The sequence below is a fragment of the Eriocheir sinensis genome, chromosome 57 (assembly GCF_024679095.1).
Source record: "Eriocheir sinensis breed Jianghai 21 chromosome 57, ASM2467909v1, whole genome shotgun sequence".
NCBI lineage: Eukaryota > Metazoa > Arthropoda > Malacostraca > Decapoda > Varunidae > Eriocheir > Eriocheir sinensis.
In genome coordinates this window covers 3,403,809-3,417,731 of record NC_066565.1, presented here as the reverse complement: position 1 = coordinate 3,417,731, position 13,923 = coordinate 3,403,809, and the positions used below count along the sequence as shown (strand labels likewise).

Here is a 13,923-nt window from a genome sequence, read left to right as displayed (position 1 = left end):
AAAAGAGAAAAGAAACCAAAAGGAGAGAAAACGGACAAAAGAAGAGGAAGAGGAAGAGGAGAGAGAGAGAGCGAGAGAGCGCGCCATATTGTCCCCACGCCCCGCACAACACACTCATGAAAGGCCAAAATGAGCGATGAAGAGAGGGACATTGACATTGAGAGTGACGTGAGTAAAAAATGAACACCTCTACCTTAATTCCCTGCCTTAATTACCCTCAGGTGTGCACGGGGGGAGGTGAAATAAGGCTTTGAAGAGAGGCATGCAGGGAGGAGGAGAAGGCCCCCCCGTGACTATATAAACACGCGAATATTTTTTTTCCGATTATTATCATGATTATTTATTTGGTAGTGTTGTTTTGGTGATAATTTGGTGCTTGTTGGTGATATTGTTTAGGTTTGGGGGTAATTAGCTTCGGGACTGTGGTTATTATGGGTAATTTGGTGGTTTAATTAATTAGGTCTGGTTCTGCCCTCTCAAAATACCCCGTAATTATTTTTTTTCTCGTTTTTCATTCAATTATCTTTTTTTTTGTGTTTATTACGTGTCTTTCAGCTTCAGGGTCGGTTATTAAGGGTAATTTGGTGGTTTAATTAATTAGGTCTGGTTCTGCCTTCTCAAAATACTCCCTAATTAATATTTTATCTCGTTTTTCATTCAATTATCGTTTTTTTTCTGTTTATTACGTGTCTTCCAGCTTCAGGGTCGGTTATTAAGGGTAATTTGGTGGTTTAATTAATTAGGTCTGGTTCTGCCTTCTCAAAATAGTCCCTAATTAACTTTTTTCTCGTTTTTCATTCAATTATCGTTTTTTTTGTGTATTACGTGTCTTGCAGCTTCAGGGTCGGTTATTAAGGGTAATTTGGTGGTTTAATTAATTGGGTCTGGTTCTGCCTTCTCAAAATACTCCCTAATTATTTTTTTTTCTCGTTTTTCATTCAATTATCGTTTTATTGTGTTTATTACGTGTCTTGCAGCTTCAGGGTCGGTTATTAAGGGTAATTTGGTGGTTTAATTAATTAGGTTTGGTTCTGGCTTCTCAAAATCCTCACTAATTAACTTTTTTCTCGTTTTTCATTCAATTATCGTTTTTTGTGTGTTTATTACGTGTCTTGCAGCTTCAGGGTCGGTTATAAAGGGTAATTTGGTGGTTTAATTAATTAGGTCTGGTTCTGCCTTCTCAAAGTACCCCGTAATTAATTTTTTTCTCGTTTTTCATTCAATTATCGTTTTTTTGTGTTTATTACGTGTCTTGCAGCTTCAGGGTTGGTTATTAAGGGTAATTTGGTGGTTTAATTAATTAGGTCTGGTTCTGCCTTCTCAAAATACCCCGTAATTAATTTTTTCTTGTTTTTCATTCTATTTTTTTTTTGTGTTTATTACGTGTCTTCCAGCTTCAGGGTCGGTTATTAAGGGTAATTTGGTGGTTTAATTAATTAGGTCTGGTTCTGCCTTCTCAAAATACCCCGTAATTAATTTTTTCGTGTTTTTCATTCAAATTTTTTTTTTGTGTGTTTATTACGTGTCTTTTTGTGTGTGTTTATTACGTGTCTTCCAGCTTCAGGGTCGGTTATTAAGGGTAATTTCATGGTTTAATTAATTAGGTCTGGTTCTGCCTTCTCAAAATACTCCCTAATTAATATTTTTTCTCGTTTTTCATTCAATTATCGTTTTTTTGTGTTTATTACGTGTCTTGCAGCTTCAGGGTCGGTTATAAAGGGTAATTTGGTGGTTTAATTAATTAGGTCTGGTTCTGCCTTCTCAAAATACTCCCTAATTAATATTTGATCTCGTTTTTCATTCAATTATCGTTTTTTTTCTGTGTACGTGTCTTGCAGCTTCAGGGTCGGTTATTAAGGGTAATTTCATGGTTTAATTAATTAGGTCTGGTTCTGCCTTCTCAAAATACTCCCTAATTATTTTTTTTTCTCGTTTTTCATTCAATTATCGTTTTATTGTGTTTATTACGTGTCTTGCAGCTTCAGGGTCGGTTATTAAGGGTAATTTGGTGGTTTAATTAATTAGGTTTGGTTCTGGCTTCTCAAAATCCTCACTAATTAACTTTTTTCTCGTTTTTCATTCAATTATCGTTTTTTGTGTGTTTATTACGTGTCTTGCAGCTTCAGGGTCGGTTATAAAGGGTAATTTGGTGGTTTAATTAATTGGGTCTGGTTCTGCCTTCTCAAAATACCCCGTAATTAATTTTTTTCTTGTCTTTCATTCAATTATCGTTTTTTTGTGTTTATTACGTGTCTTGCAGCTTCAGGGTCGGTTATTAAGGGTAATTTCATGGTTTAATTAATTAGGTCTGGTTCTGGAATGTGGTTATAAAGGGTAATTTGGTGGTTTAATTAATTAGGTCTGGTTCTGCCTTCTCAAAATACTCCCCAATTATTTTTTTCTTTTATTTTACTCAATTATCATGTTTTTTTTTTTGTTTGGGTGTAATTAGCTTCTGGGATGTGGTTATAAAGGGTAATGTGATGGTTTCGTTAATTATGTCCCTGGTTGTGTCCTTTCAAAATCCTCAATTATTTATTTATTTTTTATTTTTTTACTTCAGGATCAGGTTTATTTCGCCTATTGTATGTGTCCCTGAGCTCTAGTGTAGTTTATTTCTCTTTTTTTTTTTTTTCATGGTGTGTCCTTGGAGCATCAATATTTACGGTCAATTTCACTTTTTACCTCCCTTTCCTCCCTGCTCAAGCTCTTTACCTCCCCTTCTCTTCCAGTTCGGTCGTTTGAGGTGACCAAGTATACGGTTTATTTTGAATTTTACGGTAAATGTGTAGTTTAGCTCCGCCATCTGAACATATACTCACCCTCATTAAACCAATGAATTAAAAAAGTAAATAAAATAATAAATAGAATCAATAATAATTATAATGATAGAATACCAATATATAAATAAAAAAACAAGCAATACAATTAAAAATAAAAAAGGGAGAGAAAATTAATTCTTAAAGAGAGGAAAGAAAAAATATAAGTTTACTGTTGATGAGGTTTCAGTCCCTGCTCCGCTGCTCATGCAGCGCTCTACGAGGGCCGTCAACAATTTCAACGTTAGCCTCAATAATAGTCTTCGATACACTTATTCTCAAACATCGTAATGAGTGAGTGAGTGAGTGTCTTAATTTCTTTCACGAATAATATCACATATAACAATTAGTTCAGGGTTCATGTCTGCTATTTTCATTATAGTATCATAAATATTCAACAATTATTTCCAGCACACTGAACATTCATCACACACAATTTATCTTTGAGTACAGACACTAATTAATAGCCATGATCGGTCATGTTACGAAGTAAGGGAGAAAATATAAAGATGGTGTTGAAGGACGTCAGTACTTGCCCTTGTAGCAATAATATGGAGGCAGACATGGTGAGAAACTACCCCAAGCTGACCTAACCTAGCCGCCTCGTCAAACCTAACCTAACATTTATTTATCTGTATTTCTTATTTCCTGTGTATTATTATATGTATTTGTTATTATTTTCTCTCTCTCTCTCTCGGGGTCTTCGTGGTGCAATGGTTAGCACACTCGGCTCACAACCGAGAGAGCCCAGGTTCGATTCTTGGGCGGAGTGGAAAAATTTGGGCGGCTTTTCCGATACCCTACGCCCCAGTCCACCCAGCAGTGAATGGGTACCAGGTATTAGTCGGGGGTTGTGTCCTGTCTCCTGGGATCTGTTCCCTTCTATAATTCCTTCCCCTTCTGTCTCTCCAGCTTATGACCACAGATGTTGCGGCAATTAAACAAAACTTTCCAACTTTTTCCCTCTTGCCATCACATCACTGTTCAGGGATGCGTAGTCACTGCCTGAACTATAGAACAGGGAAAACATTGTCCTTTGGAGGTGTGGAGTGATTCTACTCAATTATCTTCCTCCCAGTTCAGCCCTTCCCAACCTCTATATTCACACCCCAGACTTCACCCTTCACCCATTCCTTCCATTCCTTCTCAGCCAAACTAAATCATCCACATGGAATCAACTTAAGGAAACTTGTCACCATGCGCTGCATGGTAAGGAGCTGGGCCGCACACCGTTGCCAGACTATCGTACTCGCTGCGTTGTATTTACCCGCTTCTGGCCCACCTCTCCACCCGAAATTGGTCTCTCTTTTGGCCAATATTTACTTTTGTCTATTATGGGAGCGGCGAGTAGTGGGCTTTTTTTTTTCTCACTTTTTGTTCTCCTTTGTTGTAAAAAAAAAGCCAAAAAATATCAATAATTAACCATTTTAACGATAATTATACATGAAGCGAGTTATTAGGGTACAGGAGATAGTTTTTGGTTTGGAAATCAGTAAATATCATCATTGTAAACAAACCACCTGTCTTTATTTTCTACTGTTCAGGAAATCAGAAAAGAACTGTCATTATCTCATATGGCTAAAGATTTAGGCAGAAATGAAAAGGCCAATTCTAGAACACTCAAACCCTGAATGACGGAGGCAACTATACAAAAATGGGCGTCGCATGTTGAAAAATTGATGTAGACAAAAACCTGAAAATCGATGAAAATTGACGATATTTGAGGCTGCGTATGACAGTCTGGCACCGTGGGCTGGGTGACTCAGATGTGTATTTACCCAAGGTTATGAGAGCAGGGGCGGCATGTGCTCCCCGGCCTGATTGGACTGTTCTGGGACCTGCCATTCCTCTAGTATTACACCCGCTTCACTGGCAGTTGATACTATTTTTTCTGATTGATTTTAATATGCACATCATAACACTAAGACCTGCTTCAAATTGTTTCTGATATATCAACAAATAATTACACACACACACACGCACACACATACATATACAGACATAGAAGACGTAACACACACACACACACACACACGCACTCAAAGAAAAAAACTACCCCCCCCCTACACATGTAAATCCTGACTCAACACACTCCTACCCACTACACACACACACACACACACACACACACACAAAAAAAAAAAAAATCTAAACTAACACACTCCCCTTTACCTCCCTCCATCCTTACTCATCCCACACACACACATCCCCTCACCCAAGGCCCTCCCCCTCATCTCCACCCCCGCCCCTGACCACACCCCATGCCCACAGGATGACGAGTCGCTGGGTACGGCGCGGGGGGAGTTCCAGTTTGCCTCGCAGGCGGAAAAGCGCGCACACCACAACGCCCTGGAAAGGAAACGTCGCGATCACATAAAGGACTCATTCTGCTCCCTGCGCGACTCTGTTCCGTCGCTGCAGGGAGAGAAGGTGAGGGAGAAGGTGAGGGGAGAAGGTGAGGGGGAGTGTGAGTGAATGAATGAAGGAATGAAGGAAAGGAAAAATATTAAGATAAGGTTCTAATTTATTAAGTACCTGAGAACACCTGAGCTTCAAGAGATTTACCTGCAACAATAAACTATCAATCAATCAATCAATCAATCAACATGAGAACAGGCCAGTACTTACCTCTCGTCGTCAGGTGGTGGCGGCGTCGGTAGAACTAATGGTGCTAGGATAGGCAACTGGAAATATAAGTGAAATAATAGATAGATTAAAGAAGAAAAAAAATTAAGATAAGGTTGAAGGAGAATAGAAGTGATAGGATAGGATAGTTTTTCAAGACGCTTCACCTCCCGAAATTGACCTCTCTTTTGGCTGCTCGTAACTTCTGTCTCTGTAGGAACGGCGATTTGCAGGCTTTTTTTACGCCTTTTTTTTTGTTGTTGCCCTTGAGCTGTTTCTTTAGCTGTAAAAAAAACAAACAAAAAACAATATGAAGAAGAGGAATAGTAGTGGAAGGAAGGAAGGAACGAGAGAAGATAAAATTAAGATTGTAGGAAGAATAGAAGAGGAAGAAAGACATAAGAAGAGGAAGGAGGAGATAAGTAGGAAGAGGGTAGAAAAGTAGATAAGGAAGGGAGGCATAGGAGAGGAGGAGGAGGAGGAGGAGGAAGAGGAATAAAATTAAGATGAGAAGGAAGAAGAATTGAAGTGGAAGGTGGAAGAAAAGAAGACAAAGAGGAGGAGGAAGAGGAGTAGAAGGGAAGAAGAAGGAGGAGGAAGAGAAGGAAGGTAAAAAAAGTAAAGAAGAAGAATAGGAAGAGAAGGAAGGTAAAGAAAGGAAAGAAGGAGAAGAATAGGAAGAGAAGGAAGGTAAAGAAAGGAAAGAAGGAGAAGAATAGGAAGAGGAGGGGGAAGAGGAGGAAGGTAAAGAAAGGAAAAAAGAAGAAGAATAGGAAGAGGAGGAGGAAGAGAAAGAGAGATAAAAAAGTATAGAAGGAGAAGAAGAGGAGGAAGAATGGAAGAAGAAGATAAAGTTCAGAGCAGAAGAAGAAAAACAAAGGAGGAGGAAGAGGAAGAAAGGAAGGAAGCAATCAAGGAATAGAACAGATAAAAGTAAGAATCAAAGAAAAAGCACAATGTCATATAGATTAGAAGAAGGCATAGGAAGCATGTTAATATAATAATAATAATAATAAGAAGAAGAAGAAGGGGAGTCGTCACTAACCCAACCTTCGTTATTTCAGGCTAGCCGAGCGCAGATCCTGAAGAAGGCTGCGGACTACATTGAGTTCATGCGACGGAAGAACTCGGCACATCAGCAGGACATAGACGACCTCAAAAAACAGAACAACTTGCTGGAGAACCAAAGTGAGTGGGGGAGGCAGGAGGAGAGGGAGAGGAATGGAGATGGGAACTTGGACAGGAGAGGGAGAGGGAGGGAGGAGAGAGGGAGAGAAAAGGCAAGGAAAGGGAACTTGGAGAGGAGTGAGAGTGAAGAAGGGGGGGAGAGGGAGAGAAAAGAGGAGGAAAGGGAACTTGGAGAGGGAGAGGAAAGAGGAGGAAAGGGAACTTGGAGAGGGAGAGGAAAGGGAACTTGGAGAGGAAGAGAAAAGGAGATGGGAATTTGGAGAGGGAGAGGAAAGGAAGGAAAGGGAGCAGGAGAGGGTGAGGGAGGGAGTGAAGGAGAGGAGGAGAGGGAGAGAAAAGGGAGGAAAGGGAACTTGGAGAGAGAGAGTGAAGGAGAGGAAGAGAGAGAGAGAGAGAGATGCAGAAGTGTGTGTGTGTGTGTGTGAGAGAGGGAGAGGGAAAGGGTGAAAGGAGAGAGAGGAGGAGGAGAGGTAAGAGAGAGTGTAGAAGGAAGAGGGAGAGAAAGGGAGCGGAAACCATTGATAGAGGAAGAGAAGGAATAGACAATTTAAATGAGCACCTTTTTTTTCTTCTTCTCTGTACCCTCCCTGTTTTATTTCTTTATTTTTTGTTTCCTTATTGTTTATCCTCTCCAGTGTCGCAGGATAATAAAACATCACACACACACACACACACTAACACACTTACAAACAAAGGAACATTCTCAAACATTTTCGGGCTCACACACACACACACACACACACATTCGACAAGGCTATGGCAGAGGTTGTTGTGTTAGTATGTCCATGGGTAGTGTTATGACCCTGGTGATAGTTTGACAAGGTTGTATGTCCATGGGTAGTGTTATGAGCCTGGTGATAGTTTGACAAGGTTGTATGTCCATGGGTAGTGTTATGAGCCTGGTGATAGTTTGACAAGGTTGTATGTCCATGGATAGTGTTATGAGCCTGGTGATAGTTTGACAAGGTTGTATGTCCATGGATAGTGTTATGAGCCTGGTGATAGTTTGACAAGGTTGTAATGGTAGTATGTCCATGGGTATTGTCCATTCCATTTCATCTGTCCACCAACAAAGCAGGAATTTTGATGGATGTGTCACCTGCTCATTTCTAGTTTGTGAATATGTGAAAATCAACTGTTGTGATAGACATTCAAGCTTATTTTTCAATAATATATTTGAATGATTATGTATACAAAAAACAAGTCAGTCGTTTGCATCAATAATCTAACACACAAGCACAGGAAAAGACAAGCGTGTATCAAATAACACAGTCACATCATGCTCGAACGATATATGTTTTCCAAATTCATTGATTGATAGCTCATTTCAGGTATATTAAAAGACAACTATCTCTGCAAGCGCATGTAAAGGATATCTTAATAATTTATTGTATGTAAATAATGATTATTAATCAATATAACATGAAATAATAAATAATAGTAACTGTTGAATGTGATGCTAGGCTATTTAGAATGTTAGGCTACCCATGTAATTTACATGCAACACATCAAAATTCCTTATGTATAGACCCTTGCAGTCAGATGTCACTTTATGTACCTGAATGAGATGAAATATGAGTATCTGAAAGGCTGTGAATTGTTTGAGTATGATCAGACAATACTATTTGATATACAAGTTGTTCTTTCATGTGCTTATATGGTAGATTATCGATGCAAATCGGCACGTTTGCAGTTCATATTAAAAGACTTGAGTTTTTCTTGTATACACAAACATTCAAATATATTACTGAAAATGTAAAGTTGATCTTCACGCAATCATGAACTAACAATGCTGTGGATCTCAGGAGGCTAGATGTTTCCACTCTTCGGATAAAAGATGACACTATGACTGTAAAAAAGTCAGTCAAAGATTTAGGTGTGATACTTGACTGCACTCCATCATTCAAAGAACAGATCAATCAGGTGGTGAGAACGGCAGGCTACCATCTGAGAAATATTGCGTTTATCAAGAAATACCTGGATGATAAGACTATGAAGATGCTTATATATAATCATGTAACTAGTAAGCTGGATTATTGTAACTCACTTTATTATGGCCTTCCTAAATATCTGCTGTAGAAACTACAACTTGTTATGAACAGAGCTGCAAGGCTAATAAAGGGTCTGCCCCCCCGTGAGAGAATAACACCTGCACTTGCACTTGCATTGGCTGCCCATTAAGGCACGAATAGTCTACAAAATATGTGTCTTGACTTATCAAGCAACGCGACTTGGTAAACCTGGATATTTGAGAAATATTCTACAGGATTTTTATTTGGACACCACCATGTCAGTGAGACACAGTACAGAACGGTATAGACTCTATGAGCCCAGGGTCAACCTGGAACTGGGTTTCAGAGCATTTGAGAAGAGTGCCCCGCGGCTCTATAATGAGTTACCCGGGACGTTAAGAACAGTGGCAGTCTGGTAATCTTCAAGAAACCGCTGAAGACTCACTTATTCACTAAATCCTACGACTTCACAAATATGAGGATTGAGGACAACTTTAGGTGCTAATATTACTGTTATAATGTTAGTGGCCCTGTGGAGTGCTGCTACGGTGGAGGACCAGGGCCTGAAACCTCATCACCGGTAAACGGTAATGTACAGGTGCCACATCTATGTTCTTAAGTGGACAGATGGAATGAAACGGACTATTGTGTTATGAGCCTGGTGATAGTTTGGCATGGCTTTGGCAGAGGTTGTTGTGTTAGTATGTCCATGGGTAGTGTTATGAACCCAGTGATAGTTTGACAAGGCTTTGGCAGAGGTTGTTGTGTTAGTATGTCCATGGGTAGTGTTATGAACCCAGTGATAGTTTGACAAGGCTTTGGCAGAGGTTGGTGTGTTACTATTGCCATGATTATGAGCTTAGTGATGGTTTGACAAGGCTTTGGTGGAGGTTGTTGTGTTACTATGTCCATGGGTAGTGTTATGAGCTTTATGTGTTTCTTGGTGGGGCCTGGTGGCCAGTCCCAGCCTTGTTATGGTGCAGGCAAGTGTTTATAGTGGTGCCATCTTGCTTGATTCATGCTTCCCTCCCAGAACTCATCTTTGATCATCTTTAGAGAGAGAATGTGGGTTGATAGATGGTCTTCAGGACAGCATGTGGGTAGTCTTAGGCCACTCGGCAATGACTCAAAATTGTCAGCTTGCAGAGGCGGGCGGGATGAGAACCTGGGTGCTCCTGGATACCGTGCCTGCACGCTGACCACCCAGCCACCGCCTTCCCTCACTCCCTCCCTCCCTGTTCTCTCTTTCAGTCCGACATAGAGGACGAGAGGTTAGCCCGGACCAGGACTTACCAAAACAACAACTGCACATGCGTGACTCAGCTCAGCCCGGAGGTACAGACGCCGTGTGTTGCTTTAGTGACGCTCGCCTTGGCCGCGACGCTCACTGGTGTAGGACTAGGAACTGTATCTTAAGCACGACCCTCTACGCTGTGTCTTGGGTTGAGGGTTGAGGTTGTCAGACGAGAGATTGGCTTCCAGTTGATGATGGAGGTGAGGTGAGGTGGTGATATAGGAAGGCAGTGGAGATGATTAAGTGTGTGGAGGTGACAGAGGAAGGCAGTGGAGATGACTTATAGTGGGGTGTGGAAGCAGAGGTGATGGTGGAGTGTGAGGGGAGGTGACTATTGACTTGTAGGAGCAGTGAGTAGCAGGCTTTTATTTTTTCTCATTATAGTTTCCATTTTTTTTTCTCTTAAACTTTCCTCTATTGTAAAGAAAAAAGGAGGGTTTGAGCATCAGGGTGTCAGGGATGAGAGAGCACTTGATAGGGACAGTCTGAGGGCATCACTTAACATCCTGCCTTTAGCACGTATGAGAACAGTGACAAGGCCGATGAGGGAGCACTTGATAGGGACAGTCTGAGGGCATCACTTAACATCCTGCCTTTAGCACGTATGAGAACAGTGACATGGCCGATGAGGAAGCACTTGATAGGGACAGTCTGAGGGCATCACTTAACATCCTGCCTTTAGCACGTATGAGAACAGAGTCTGGCCGAGCTGGGTCATGCATGCAAGGTTGTAATGACGTCACCCAGCCTAGGGGAATGATTGGTCCGCTTCACTAACAACAACAACAACAGCACAAACATACCAGCCCTCACCACACACACACACACACACACACACACACACACACAATGGCTTCACGATTTGACGGGAAAGCAATCCACTCCAGTTCCATTTCCCTCCGTGCATATGATTCTGTATACAATTTTTTTTTTCCTTTTGTTCTTTTTCTTTTACTTCATTCTCCAGTTAAACATCTTTCCTTCTTTAGTTTCTCCTTCTCCTCATTCTGCAGTCTTCCTCCTCCTCCTCTTCCTCCCCTTCTCTGCTTCGTGGTGCAGTGGTTAGCACACTCGGCTCACAACCAAGAGAGCCCGGGTTCGATTCCTGGGCGGAGTGAAAAAATTTGGGCGGCTTTTCCGATACCCTACGCCCCTCTCCACCCAGCAGTGAATGGGTACCAGGTATTAATCGGGGGTTGTGTCCCGTCTCCTGGGATCTGTTCCTTTCTCCTATAATTCCTTCCCCTTCTGTCTCTCTCCGGCATATGACCACAGATGTTGCACTGACTAAACAAAACTTTCCAACTTTCCTCCCTTTCTCTTTCCTTTCCCTCCCTCACCCTCTCCTCCCTTCCTTCCCTCCTCCCGTCTCTCTCCCTCCCTATACCAGCTTCTGCTCACCCCCCGTTCCCGTCTCTTCCAGTTCGGTCGCTGGAGAAGACTAAGTACACAGGGAACTTCGCGGCCATGACCAGCAACAATAGCCTGCTCAGCTCCAAGGGCGGGTCGCTGGTGGAGTTCGACGGCTCAGGCTCGGAAACGTCGGACTCGGAGGCTTCGAACAGCGTCTGCCGGAAGAAACTCAAGACCTAACGCAGCTTGGGATCTTTATTAGCTTGTGTCGTGCCTCCTCCTCCTCCTCCTCCTCCTCTTTTTTTTTTCTCCATGTCTTCCCATTATTCACTTTTTTTATTAATTTCTGTAGTATTTTTGTGAATTTCTCCTCCATGTCTTCCTCCTCCTCCTCCTTCTAATATTTTTGCAGTTCTTTCACATTATTTTCTTCCTCTTCTTCTTCTACTTCATTCTCCAGTTAAATATCTTTCCTTTTAATATTTATGTCTAATCCTTTCTTTAGTTTCTCCTCCTTCTCTCCCTTCTCCTTTCTTTACCTCATTCTCCACTTCTTCCTCCTCCTCCTCCTCCACTTTCATATCCATTCTTCTAAACTCCTTTCTTTCCCTCTCCCTCTTCCTCCTTTCTTTCCACATTCCTCCCTTCTCTCCTTCCATCTCAGGTCTCTTGTTGTGAAGGAAAATTGTATAAAACCATCTTGAGGTCTTTCCAGCACTTTATCCTTTCCCTGAGTAATCCCTAAAATATCATACCCCATTTTCTTCCATTTTTCACCTCCCATTTTCTTTCCCTTCACTCCTTCCATCCCTGGCCTCTTGTTGTGAAGGCAAATTGTATAAAACCAACTTGAGGTCTTTCCAACACTTTATCCTTTTGAACTAAGTCACCCCTGGCAAGTTGTATCCCATTTTCTTCCATTTTTCACCTCCCATTTTCTTTCTCCCCTTCATCTTCGGTCTCGAGTGAAGGAAAATTGTATAACGAGATCTCGACGTTATTTTATCCTTCAAACTGAGTCACCCCTGGCAAGTTGTGACCCATTTTCTTCCCTTTCCACCCCCGTTTTCTTCGCCTGGTGGGTGTGGGGGTGAGCGAGGAGGGTGTGGACAGCTGTGGGCACTGTGGTGTTGGTGCCGCGGGCCTGAATGTACAAATACCCATGTTTGCATATAAGGTTTAAGATAGTGTAGTTTTCCCTCCTCTCCATGTCCTAGGTTTTCCGTTTTCTTTTTTGATCCGTTTTTCTTTCTCGACCTTTTTTTATTTTTATTGTTAGTGTTTCTCGTACATGTCCTTTTTCTTTTTTTCTCTCTCTCTCTCTCTCTCTCACTCATTTCGATCCATCTCTCTCTCGTTTCCACCTCCTTCCTTCCTTTCTCTCCTTCCTTCAGCTACTTATGTTTCCTCCTCTTCCTCCGTCCATTCCTTCTTCCCTCTTCTCTCCCTTCCTTCCTTCCTTCCTTTACTCTCATATGTCATTTCTTTCTTTTCTTCCTTCCTTCCTTAATTCCTTCCTTCCATTAGAATTGGCTAGAGAAACACACACACACACACACACACACACACACACACACACACACACACACACACACACACACACACGCCACCACCGAGTTATTTTTTTATCTTAATTAACAATATAATTAACCTTCGGAAGCATAAATTAGAGACAAGTTAATGAGTTTTTGTATATATTTACTTCTTTAATATTTACATAGTTCTCTGAGGCAGTGGAAGTATGTAGTAATTTTATGAGTATTTTATTTTTTATTTTATTTTTATTTTAATGTCACTTGTTACTTTTGGGTTGTGGTTGTTTGAGAGAGAGAGAGAGAGAGAGAGAGAGAGAGAGAGAGAGAGAGAGAGAGGGACAAAGGAAAGTAGAAAGAAAAAAAGAGAGAAGGAAGGAAAGAAAAAAGAAAAAAATGAGAGAGAGAGGAATGAATGAAGGAAGAAGAAAGAAAAAAAAGAAAAAGGAATGAATTAAAGTAGAATGACAGAACAAGAGAGAGAAGGAAGGAAGGAAAGAAAAAAAATGAGAGAGAGAGAGAGAGTCATATTGCTCTTTAGTTTCACCTTTTCTGCCGTTTATGAATCATCTCGCTTATAATTATTTTCCCACCAATTTCTGAAGAGCTTTTACCGATAAGTTACAAGTGAAAGTAATGGTGGCGGTGGTGGTGGTGGGCTTTACACACTCTACATCAACAACAAACAAACACACAAACAATGATGTAATCCCAAACTAACCTAAAATTAATCAAGGCAATCACACCCATCTCCCATTTTCTTTTTCATTCCCTTATTTCCGTCTCCCTCCTTCATTTCGACACATTTCCAGATAGATTTATATATTTATGTACAGTATTAACGGTCGGAGAATAATAAATATTGACGTTTGTACTTGCGTTTATCTCCAAGTGCCTGTCTGTCTATGGGCCACTTGCACAGTTTGCCATGATGGGTTAACCCGTTCGCTGTGATTGGCACGGATTTGGTCTTCACTGGGGTATTGGTGTGCTGGATATCCCTTCACTGGTAGCCTGGTAACATACACTGGGTTCTTTCAGCCTCCTCTGTGGTGTGTGGATGCTTCCATTGTGGGTGGGGTGTCTGATTGGTGGATAGT

The 13,923-nt window shown here is 41.2% G+C and overlaps 1 protein-coding gene across 4 annotated transcripts; it reads left to right on the top strand.

Annotated features, from left to right (window-relative positions):
• The first annotated feature begins 19 nt into the window (after positions 1-19).
• Positions 20-13,695, top strand: LOC126984610 (protein max-like). 4 transcript variants are annotated; one of them, XM_050838400.1, is made up of 5 exons: positions 20-168; positions 5,091-5,249; positions 6,509-6,632; positions 9,896-9,979; positions 11,362-13,695. In XM_050838400.1, the coding sequence occupies exons 1-5, from the start codon at positions 130-132 to the stop codon at positions 11,529-11,531; spliced, it is 576 nt and encodes a 191-aa protein (XP_050694357.1). In that variant the 5' UTR covers positions 20-129; the 3' UTR covers positions 11,532-13,695. The 4 variants fall into 4 exon arrangements, with proteins under 4 accessions (XP_050694357.1, XP_050694356.1, XP_050694359.1 ...); XM_050838399.1 differs by having other exon boundaries at positions 5,091-5,261; XM_050838402.1 differs by lacking the exon at positions 9,896-9,979.
• The last annotated feature ends 228 nt before the right edge of the window (positions 13,696-13,923 follow it).